Source organism: Heliangelus exortis, chromosome 1 (assembly GCF_036169615.1).
Source record: "Heliangelus exortis chromosome 1, bHelExo1.hap1, whole genome shotgun sequence".
Taxonomy (NCBI): Eukaryota; Metazoa; Chordata; class Aves; order Apodiformes; family Trochilidae; genus Heliangelus; species Heliangelus exortis.
This window is the reverse complement of record NC_092422.1, coordinates 180,759,413-180,771,849: the sequence shown is the minus strand read 5'-3', so window position 1 is coordinate 180,771,849 and position 12,437 is coordinate 180,759,413. Positions and strand designations below refer to the sequence as shown.

Genomic DNA, 12,437 nt, shown 5'->3' with positions numbered 1-12,437 from the left:
AACCTTTGTAATGAGCCCAGCCTGGGGCTAAGGAGAATCAGAAGTTCATTGTGTATTTCAGAACATGGTGCTACAACAGGATGAAGAGTTGGTGACAGAGGTTTTTCACTGCCTCAGGATACCAGTGATTCAGCTGTATATAATGATAGGGAAGGCTAAGAATGCTCTAAATAAATCCTGTGTCCATAACTCATGATTTAATACCGAAGCTGCGGGCTAAGGCCTAACAAGGGTTTGTAGCCAGCAGGATGCAGAATGGAATGGTTTGCTGTACTTAGTTGATCACTAGGGAGCACCAAGTGTATTTTATTACTGTGATTATATAAAAAGATGAAATAAAACCGTAATAGAAATAAGGCATGAACCGATGTGGTGTAAAATATTTACTTGTGGACTAGGAAAATCATCCAGTTTGCAAATGGTAGCACATGTTCTTCTGAAAATCAGAGATACCTAAATTATGTGCCAGTTGAGAACCCTCGGATTTCAGGGTTCTGCTCATTTCTGAAGTCTATTTACAAGGTGTCCTATCTGATGTTTTTTCTGCTGCTTGTGTTTTATTTTTGAAACCATGGCAAACAGCACAGATGTGTGTCTGCATAAAACAATATGAAGAACTATGAAGCTGTTGAGGTGATTTTTGTTGCTTTTATATGATTGTAATTTGCAACAAAATGAATATGTTTGCAGTACTGGATTTGGACTAGATTTTTAATTTAAACTGTTGGATTAGATCAGTATTAGGATGTGATTTTTTCATCCTTTCCTGCATTTCAAGTTTCTCAGGTCTTGTTTTTCTACTTCTTTCTTAAATCTCCCCAAACATTTAATATTGTATTGAAAAGGTTGTTACTGTGTGAAAATACAGGACTACTTGATGTATAAATATTGCTTTCACTGTTGATATCTGAACTACAACATTTTGAATTGTGAGTGCTCAAAATTTCCATTTTCACTAATGTGCTCTCTGTAGAAAAGTCCCAACCATTTGGAAACAGAGGAGTTCCAAGCATGTAATTCACAGCAGTGGTTCTGTTAGTGCTGTTCACTGTGATTTTTTGCCTAGAGGCTGAATGAGAACAGCCTTCAAGAATGTATGGGTAAAACCTAGTGAATGATCTGAAAAGCATAAAGTGCTCTGGCTGCCCATTGCCCTAGCAGCAAAATTTCTCAATGATTAAGATGTTCATTTAAAATGAAAAGGATCCTACTGGTTCCATTACTGTAAAAAAAAATGATTTATTTAAATGGAATTGTTTTTTATTTCTCTTCCTATTCCAAAAATTCTAATCTCACCTTTCTTTACATGAAATCCATAGCAGTGTCTCACCTAGAAATGTAAAAAAAGTGATCTTTCTAACCTGCTGCTATGCTTCTGCACAAAAGTCAGACAATTCTTTAAACAGAAATAGCCATATTCCTTGAGGCAGTCATCGTTGGGCAGATATCGCAGATGAGAATGAAGAGTCTTAAGGCTACTCAAAGAATCACCAAGAAAGATATTAGGAAAAGGTGATTTTAATGTGGACTTATAAATGCTCAAGTGAAGAGTCTCCAATAGCAAGGTTTACTTTATTACTTTGTGGGAGAAAGGGTTGAAATTAAATTGGAGTGAAACAGATCAGAGGAAATTATTTTTACAGAGATAAGGGAGATTGAGTTAGGATCAGGTTGCTGTCGTTTGCACAGGGATCAGAGAAAAGAATGAGGATGACCCTCCTGTTGAATCACTGGGTTCAGAGTGGACCCCCTTGCTCTCTAAACTCCACCTTAGAGGTCTCTAGGTGTGTCTGGATCTACTTCTAGTCACAGACCAAAGGGGTCAGGTATAGTGATTTCAGTGTAGTGCTTTAACACATAATTATGGATCTGATGTGATTTAGAATAGCCTGAGTTTGTTCTTGATGGACACTATGACCAAATAACAAAATCAGCTTACATGATTTCCTAGCAATACTTAATTCGTTGCAATTCTTAACCAATAATCAACAGTTTGCTTTAATCAAATACAGAACTTCAGTTAAAGATTTAATCAAGTTTCTAAACTAGATTGCTTGCAGACACACAGAGATATAGAGGTTAATCTGTAGTAAGCCAGTAGTAAATTTTGGTACCTAATGATCTTTGAACTGCATGAAACAAAATTTTAATGAAATGCTCACTCTTCCAATTGATCTCCACAAGACTGAATTAAGTAAATTACCCACTATTATTTGATCTGTATTGAGATATATATATATATATTTGATATGTATTATAGAACCAATATAGGCTGGGAAGTGACTGGCTTGACAGCATCCCTGAAGAGAAGGACTTGGGAGTGCTCATGGATGAGAAGTTCAAAATGTACTGTCAGTGTACACATTCAGCCCAGAAAGATAACCATACCCTGGCTGCATCAAGAGAAGCGTGGCCAGCAGGTCAAGAGAAGTGATTCTCCCCCTCTGCTCTGCTCTCATGGAACTCCACCTGGAGTTCTGCATCCAGTTCTGGAACCCCTCGTACAAGAAAGATATCAATGTGCTGGAGAGTGTCCAGAAGGGCCACGAGGATGATCAGAGGGCTGGAGCACCTCTCCTGTGAAGACAGACTGAGAGAGTTGGGGTTATTCAGTATGGAGAGGAGAAGGCTCCAAGGACCTTATTGTAGCCTTCCAGTATCTGAAGGGGGGCTACAACAAAGCTGGGGAGGGACTTTTTAGGGTGTCAGGTGGTGATAGGACCAGAGGGAATGAATTGAAACTAGAGCAGGGGAGGTTTAGCTTGGAAGTGAGGAAGAACTTCTTCACCATGAGGTTGGTGAGACACTGGAACAGGTTGCCCAGGGAAGTGGTGGAAGCTCCATCCCTGGAAGTTTTTAAGGCCAGGCTGGACAGGACTCTGAGCAACCTGATCTAGTGGGAGGTGTCTCTGCCCATGGTGCGGGGGTTGGAACTAGATGATTTTAAAGGTTCCTTCCAACTCTGAAAATTCTATGATTTAATGATCTTTTTTTTCCTGCAAAATGGAAAGTAGTGAAGTATTTGCTCTTTCCCACTGGACAGAGCATCTTCCTTGGGGAGGCACAAGGTAGCAGTCTCCTACAATCCCATAGAGCTCCAAAGGACTTTATTATAGGATTGATGTTTGTAGGGTCACAGGATGATTGACTTTGGTCAATATTTTTCCACTGAGGCCACAATTTGAGTCAGGTGATCTTTGACAACTTTCAGAGTGGGCTTTCACAACCCCAGCAGGAGGGGTCTTGGGTATGTTTCCCAGACAACAGCATTCCAGGTACAGTTGGGGAGTGCCTGATCACCCCGAATCACTGTGCCTGCACTATGACTAGAAGGTACCCAATTATTTCACCTCCCTGCTTCAGTAGGCAGGATCAGAAAGTGACAGATTTTCTCATCCCACTGGACTTGCAATTGAAACGAGAATAATGTTGGCCCCACAGACCTTGTAGCTAAAGCAAGAACTATGTTGGATGGTGTTGACATCACAATGGGGCCCAGTAGGTGAGGGGACTGCATCACCACAGCAGGCAGCCTACTCAGGCTACCCAGACAGACAAAAGAATTTAGCTGGCATGTAACAGCGTTATTAATCTCGGAGAAAGTCTTTGCTAGATTTTTTGAACTTCAAAAAGTATTGGCTCATGATAAGAAATGTTCTACCATTTGAATATCAGGTTATTCCATAAGGATGTGGAGGAAAAGTTCTATGGCCTGTGGTCTGACTGTACTTACACAGCTAATGACATCAGGACCAGAAATATTCCTGGTAAATGGTTGAGAATGAGTCTTTTAGCAGCCAACAGACAGTGCACAGAGATGAAAAATGCTGGGGTAGAAGTTAGTATTGCCCAGTGGTGCCACTCTGCACTCTTATGCACCCCTCTAAACCTTCACCCCATGCAGCCTGTATCCTGTCTTTTCAGCTATGGGGGCCTCACAATAGTATTCTTTTTTACTGGATGCTAGTAATTCCTTTAAATATAAATTTGTAATTAATGTATGAATTTGTGTATTTTTATAGCTTCCCTTGATACTAAGATATGTACTATATTTCTTAAATATTTCATGTGAAATACTCTCCAGTTGCATCCGTTGTCCCCCTCGGCCTGGAAGAGAGCTTTTAAGCCCACATAAAACCATTCCATATAGTGACTCTGTAGAGTAGGCTTCATGGAAGAGAAGTAGGATGAACCTCTTCTAGGGTAAGAGTGTCTCTGTGCAAATGCAGTTGAAGAGTCTTTGAGGAAGGAGCAGAAGATGAGAGCCATATTCTGTCCTTGCTCCAAGTAATGTCTGTGCAGGGACTGTAATGTAGGGTGTATAACCATATCGCTGGATCTCCTAACAAACTGGGTCCTGCCTGTTTTCCTGTGGTTACGTCTAGGTACAAACTAGCTCTAACCTGGTTAAGAGAAGAGCTTTTAACATGTTTTGCTATGGCTGTATATGGCTTTGAGCAGACTACAGTCTGAAAAGTGAGATAAATCCACACCTGCTGTGTACTTTATGCTGAGATCTTGTGACTGAGTGTGTTATTTGTGCCATGTTTGAAGTTATCTAGGTAATGTCTTTATGAGCTGTGTGAGTTAGATAATTGAAATGCAGGAAGTTTCCTCGATTGATTCTGAAAATGAGATTTATCCTCTGTCACTTTGATACTTCCATATAGTTTCTTTCAAGTTCTTATTTAGATAAAAAAAAACCTGTTTCCAGTTAATTTAATACTCAGCTTTTCTTTTTAAATTTTGGACTGATGCTGAGTTAATAAACATCTATCTTTGAGTTAAATTAGCCTTAGTTACACTGTATCTTAGATGGCAATTCTTAACTAGCTGGTGATTTTTCATTTTGTAATGCTGTTTAATCTATAAGATGAAAAACTTAATCAATAAAAATTATGCTTAAAAGTGCTAATTTCCTTTATTAATGTCCATAAACTGCAAAATCACCGAAAACAAAATGCAAAAAGCAAAATTCAACAATAATATGATAATGCATTGAGTTGAGAATCCCCTTATAGATGTTTCTAATGATAAAAATACAAGAAAGAGGAAGGGAATATATTTTCATTAAGATCAAAAGGACACAAGAGTTGGTGTGTGTTTACATTTAGAAGGTACAATATTTATTAAACACTGAGTTTAATGCTAAACAGTTTACCAACCTTCTTTATTATCTTAATTTCTCATCAATATATTAATGTTTTGATTAGTGTTTGTGGTTTTTAGAACTGAGTCAACACTGCAGAGAGCTCCCTAAAGGGAATGGCTTTCCTTCTTGTAAGCCTCTCTCTCTCCTTGTTAAGTAGGAAGGTAGTGGCTGCCTCATGCTGCTTCCAGAAATCATCTTTCCTCAGGTTTTAGAAGTGATGAGTCACAGCTGCTTGGACCAACAGTCAAAGAGGGACCATTTTCTAAGGTAGGATGGGGGAATTGCATTGCTGTCATGAATTTATTATCTTCAGGGAGCTCATTTTAAGCAGCTTTGCTGCATTTCTGTGCTAAGGCCAGAAAGGCACAGTAGTTATTTTGTGCCTCATTTACCTCAAATATCCCCTAATTGTTGCTTGCGGGTTCTAAAACAGAGGCAATGGCAATAAAAGAATGCACATAACTTTTCATAGTTGTGGCAATAATAATATATTTAGTATTTATTGCATTAATGGCAATGGATAACTCAATTAGTTCAGACTCCATTTGTTAGGACACCAGTCAAATGGGGTACCTCAAACAGCTAGGAGCTTAGAAGATTGAAAGATGACTAATAACAGTTAAGCTAAAAGAAAGGAGAGAAGATAACAAAGATAATTAGAGGTTTTAGCACAAGCAAATAGTGTAAAATACTTAGTTGTTAAGTTCTTTATTGTTTTCTGTGGGTATGACAGCAGGAGATGCTATCTTCTTTAGCTGGCAGCTAGAACATAGAGGCTGGCCTTGCAGTAAGACACTTTGATAGAGAAGGTACAATTAATTTTGTGAGAGTGTTGCAATTGAGGACAGTAATTCCTGGGTATGAAAGGTAGACATGAAATCCAATGAAAACAAATAAAATAAAAAATTAAATAAATAAATAAATAAATAAAAATTCTATGGTGCTAAGTGGTGACTTAGAAAATTATTTTACTTACCAGCATTTTAAAATTATTAAAGGAGGAGTCATTGGTGAGTATGTTAAGGACCTTAGACATTAAAGTCATTATGAAATCGATGACTATTAGGCAATAGTTCTTGCAAAAATGAAACAAAGATGAGAAGGTACAATATTTGAACAGTTAGGATTCTTTCCTGCAGAAAGGAAGAGTTCATCTACTAGTATTGTATTCCATAGCTACTTAATAGCATACATGAAGTTATTGTAGTTAATTCTGTGGTCACTGTTATCCCCCAAAGAAGGATGCTTGGTTTGAGTACACAAACTGCTGCAAAGATATATACCAGTTTAGTTACAATGACCAGTAAATCAAGATAGATAAAATATTGTTAATTATATTAATCACCATGTTAATTTCTTCTTATTTTCTTGTAAAAAGACCTGTCTTGAGATATATTGGGTTTTATTGCCATGGATTGCAGCAGCGTTGTTTCATTGTTTCTACAGTTTTCCTTGCTGCTTTTGAGACAACCTCCTAAAAATGGCATTGCAAGTATTTTTGAGGTTATGTTCCTTTGAAGACCCTACAAATTGTTAAATATCCTGCTCTTTATAGTTTCAAAAATAGCAAACAAAACTACAATGTCACTAATTAAAATAAAAATTTAATTTAAACTAGAAAGGCAAAAAAGGCTCCCATAACATTCCTGTACAATTAAGTCTTGCAGAAAATTAGATTAGGATGCTCACTTTGAGATTAGGTGAGAGATCAACACTGAATCATATCCAAAATTTGTATTCAGAGTAGTTACTACTAGAATCTTTAGGGATTGCTTTTGTGATAGTTCTATGAACTTTGCTTGAAAATACTCATGTACAAAACTGGTGCAGAATCAAAACTGAAGAGGTGAATTTGTTTGAGGAATTTCATATTCTGAATTATTTCTTCTTTCCCCTTCTTTTTTTTTTTTTTTCATATTCCAATTGTTATTTTATCCCATCAGATTTGTATATCAGGTACAGACTTTATTTTAATGCCTATTCAGTTCTGTATCTTGCATTTTGATGTTCAGTTATATAAATGAGGAAAATATCTTCCAAATGATAAACTGCACACTCATGCCTAGAGTGTATATAGTTTAGGAATAAATCAGAATTAATAATTTGAAATTTTATTTCCTGTGTTTTGTTTATTTGACATTTCTATAATGTATGAAATGTGCACAAACATTCTATAAAAAAAAAAAAAAATTAGCCTGTAGTAAGTACGATTTGTCTTTCATTACTAAACTGTCTTCTAAACCATTAAAATCTTGGCACCAGTGTAAAAATACATAAAATCAAGAAACCCTTGCATCATGTAGGGTAATCACTAAATCCAATGGAATGAATCTATTTACTGGCAACACACATGTATTCTGTAAAAACAATACTTTATAAGGCTTCAGATTTTTTTTTTTCCCCAACATGAGGATTAGTTTATTAATAAAGTTGTCACTTCTATTATTTAAAAGGATTTATCACTCAGTGTATTACTCAGAGATTATTATAACTCTTCCCCCTGGTAATATTTACCTGTAAAAAGTTGCTGTCATGAGATCAATTTGACTGAGTTCCTCTGCACCACTAGTCTTACTCTTGTTGGTTTTGACTTTCAGTAAAAAAGAAAGATAATTTCACCCGAGCTTAAAAACTTTGTGTGTCTCAGCCACTGATCTTGCAAGACCAGATCTCTCAGTGAGCAGGCTACACTGAACTCTCATTAAAATGGTTGAACCACAGAGTATATTCAGCTGCAAAGCTTTTAGCATTGTAAGGTTTCAAACTCGTTTAACTCACCAAGATTGCCTGGAAATCATTAAACTTTCAATCTATCTCATGCTTTTAGCTTGAAAATATGAAAGGAAACGACTTTTTGAAGATGAACTGCCTGACTAAAAATGTTCTGCAATAAATATACCCCATTCACTTTTCTAATGATGCATAGATCTTCTTTCCAAGTATTGTGACCAGATTCCCTTAGAATATTTGAGTGCGATTATTTTTTTTTAGCTTTATTGAAGAACATTTCCTTGCAAGCCTGTGTTTAGGGAGTTGTTCTTGCTTCAGCCCTCATTCAGCAGTGTGTTTCAGAAAAGAGCCTTTCTTGTAATATTTTTGTCATTAGCAGATTTTAATCATGCAAATATCTCTAGCTATAAAACTCCTAAAAAATACAGAATTTCAAGATCTCAACAAAATGCAATTTAATTCTCCACAGTTATGCATAACTTTTCTGTGGATGCATACACTTTTCTGTATTGTTAAATCATCATATTAATCTCTGAGAAAGTAGTCATATTAAACTATTCAGCATACTCAATGATAATGTATTACTACTGAATATCAGTATATTCTAATTTGCATAATCAATTTATTTTTAAATGAAGACTTCCTACAAAGCAAATATTAGGGTATAAAAACCCTAGAAATTATATATTTGCTATGTGTAAACTCCTGTAGATTCAGCTTTAGCCTAATAGATTTGATCATAATAGGAAAATCATTCAGAATGGAAGTGACACAAGGTAGTTAGGAATACTGCAGCCTAAACTAAATTGCCTCATATCCCATTCATCTTTATAACAGTTGTGGAATAGTGATATAATATCAGTCTTTTCATTTCTTTCTCCTGTACTAATGCTAATTAGTACCGCTAACCTCAGGCAAGGTAAATTCTGCATGACATATATAGGAATATTTAGGTAAAATATTTAGGTGATACCTAGGTAAATACTAAGTAGGCACTCACTTAAATGCAGTTTCCCACCTCTGAATAACATGAGAGACAGGGAGTTGAATTGCTGTTTAATCTTCATGTAAACTATGATGTGCTAAATACTACAAGTTAGAAGATGTATCATAGAATCATAGAATCATAGAATTGGCTGGGTTGGAAGGGACCTCAGAGATCATCAAGTCCAACCCTTGATCCACTACCGCTGCAGTTACCAGCCCATGGCACTGAGTGCCACATCCAGTCTCTTTTTAAATATCTCCAGGGATGGAGAATCCACCACTTCCCGGGGCAGCCCATTCCAGTGCTTGATCACCCTCTCAGTAAAGAAATTCTTTCTGCTGTCCAAAATAAACCTCCCCTGGCACAACTTAAGACCGTGCCCTCTTGTCTTGCTGAGAGTTGCCTGGGAAAAGGGACCAACCCCCACCTGGCTACAACCTCCTTTCAGGGAGTTGTAGAGAGTGATGAGGTCTCCTCTGAGCCTCCTCTTCTCTAGGCTGAACAGCCCCAGCTCCCTCAGCCTCTCCTCATAGGATCTGTGCTCGAGTCCCTTCACCAGCCTGGTTGCCCTCCTTTGGACCTGTTCCAGGACCTCAATATCCTTCCTAAACTGAGGGGCCCAGAACTGGACACAGTACTCGAGATGTGGCCTCACCAGCACTGAGTACAGGGGCAGAATCACTTCCTTGGACCTGCTGGCCACGCTGTTCCTGATCCAGGCCAGGATGCCATTGGCCTTCTTGGCTACCTGGGCGCACTGTTGTTTTCTTCCTGGTTTTAACAACAGAAGGGTGGTGTTAGGATCCAGCATATTGATCAATAGAACTTAAAATTCTGGTCTGCAAGAATAAAGTCCAACCACCAAGGGTTGGCTGCAAGCATAAAGTTTTATATGACAAATGACATAGGGAAAGTGATATATCCAGTGAAGATATGGCAAATGTGTTGTGAAGTGAAAGGGAGAGAGAAAGAAAGAGAGAGAGATAGATACTACCCATGGTACTACCCATTTCTTCTATGGGATGGCGATCCGATTCCAGATGTGGCAAAGGTCTGGTGGTAGGTGACAATGAATGAACACTTTGGTGTTCCTTATGTACACCCAGTTTCCTACAGCTCTCAAGGTTGATTCAGGCCCCTGGAACCTTACCCCTAAAGTTCCCTACGGCTCTAGAAGTTGATTCAGGCTCCACAAATTTCACCTCTCCAGAGGGTCTTCTTGTCCCACCAAAAATTCTGTTGTTGGCTTGCCCTTGATCATTAATGGACATTAGCCAGCCTGCCAACTCCACCTGGGTGGGAACCTCCACCCAACATTTTCATTCAATGTGGGTCTGTGCCCCAGTATTTCATTTTCCACATTGTCATTTGAGGCAAAGAAAATTCCACTGAATGGAACCTCACAAGTGGTTTATCCTTCTTGACAATATCCTGTATCCTGATGACTGTAAGCAGCAAAATGTACAATTTTTTCCTAAATTGTTGTCCATGTTGTCTACTAGTGGTTTAATGCATTTTCAGGTTCATAGAAATCTTGGATTTTTTTTTTTTTTTTGTAGGAAATAATGATATTGTGACAGTGAAAATAATATATGAGTGTGTCACAACTGAGAAAGAGCTGACACTGTGATTTTTCTTTTCCTCTTCTATAATTAAAAGCCAAACAAACCATGGCTGTCAAGAGTTTCAAGGAAGTTAATGAAAAAATGGGAAAATAGTTGGATGAAATAAAAATACCAAGAGTTTTTTAATAGAAGCTAAGTTTTTATGAGATCCTATAAGGCACCTGAAATATAAATGGACCACGACTTGATATCCAGTCTTGTGCAAACACACAAGGTAATTTACCAAGCCAGAAGAAGGTAATTTAATTTCACCTAGCATGGGTATATTCAGGCACAGCAAGTTCAGAAGGCTTGTGATCCAAGAGGAGCTGAATGCAAAGTAGAAAACATGGAAATGCAGGAACAATCTTTGAACACATACTGCAATGTTAAATGCCATAATCAATATATGGACATCTTACCTTCTTTCTTAAGATCAGTTTTACGCTGTCAGAAAGACATACACTTAGGGATATTTAGTCAAACCTTCATTCTAGGGAGGTTAAACTATTATTTAACCTGAATTTAAGAACTTTGGTAATATTGATGGTAATCCAGGTGATCCCACTTGTGGCAGTGGGGAGTCTGATTTCCTATGGAGTAATGAGGAAGAGATTTCATCATTGTTTTGTCCTGTTAGACAAAAGAGCCATTTCTTAGTTGGTTGTACTAATGAACAAAAAGATGGAATACAAACTCTAATGGCTAGTCCAGCATGGGTCCAAATTTCTATGAAAATTAGTATCAGAGTCTTTTGAAGCCAGGTAAATAATTTTATTCTATTCTGTTTAGAAATCCTTCTCATCTGCCAGGAGTCTGGATTTATTTGTTTATCTGAGTATGGGATGAAGGACTAATTAGACAAGGCAGTTTCTGAGTGCTTTCTCAGACTAGCTCATTCTCTCTTTTTTTTAAGTCAGTCAAAATGAGGAACTGACATTCTTATCACCTCAAATATAAACTTGCAAGAGCAAAAAAAAAAAAAAAAAAGTCAATAAATTGTTTATAGGTGGCCATCCGAATCTCTGTACTATACACTAGACCACTGCAGGAGAAATGATGTGTAAGGTTTAACAAAAAATTTTCATGTTATTTTTAAAAACATTTTTTCCAGAAAGGATTTTAAAAATAGGATCTGCTCAACTTGACATATCTGCTGAGATCTTTAATGATGTCAGAGAAATGCTTCCTCTACTCAAAGTAAGGAAAGGAGTTCAGTAAGGTAAAGAAGGAAAAGCTATTTGAAAGTGTTTGAAACAGGAAATAGATGAATGCATTATTTATTCACTGTAAAAGCTAACTTTTGAGTGAGTACTGGGAAAAAAGTTGTATATTGTGCAAATTTTTACAATATCTACTAATTATGTTACTGTAGCACATTTCTTCATTCTGCTGTCCAGAATGAAGAGAAAAATGTGAAAGGAAATATAAAACTGGTTAGTGGGATGACTCTGATAGGGAGTCAGGTTGCACAGTATGGATAGCTCTGTTGGAGGCAGAAAACTGATGGCTAAATGTAGGTGTTTTAACTCACATGGCTCTGTCCAGAGGAGACTAATGGTCAATATGAACTTGGAACTGTAGGTGGTGGAGAGAAAAAAAATTACTAGCATTACTAGCATCCTAGGCATAGAAATATAGCCACCTTCATGATAGCTTTCCCTAATTAAATAAATTGGATTATATTTACACAGACATTGAGCATAGATTGCTATTGCTTCATTAGTTCTAAAAGTATGTATGAATTAAAGTTGTAATGTGAAGTCATAATATCTAGTCATGTAGGGTTTTTTATAAGTTTGTGGGGCTGGAAAAGAGCACTTTTCAGTGGATTGCTGTCTAGGCATTGCTGATATACACATCTCTCTTGCCCTACTCATCTAGCTCTTTGCTTCCCTCTCTACACAGTCATGGATATTGAATTAGTTAGAATTTGTTGAATGCATTTAACATGTACCTAATT

The 12,437-nt window shown here is 37.2% G+C and overlaps 2 protein-coding genes across 3 annotated transcripts in view; one reads left to right on the top strand and one right to left on the bottom strand.

Annotated features, from left to right (window-relative positions):
* TAFA5 (TAFA chemokine like family member 5) overlaps nucleotides 1-12,437 on the top strand; it is a 402,285-nt gene that overhangs the window by 65,288 nt on the left and 324,560 nt on the right. The window lies entirely within an intron of this gene.
* LOC139791757 (uncharacterized) lies at nucleotides 9,000-9,681 on the bottom strand. The gene is given in 3 exon segments (XM_071734355.1): nucleotides 9,000-9,484; nucleotides 9,486-9,573; nucleotides 9,576-9,681. Coding segments are annotated over 3 exon segments (600 nt in total). The 3' UTR covers nucleotides 9,000-9,078.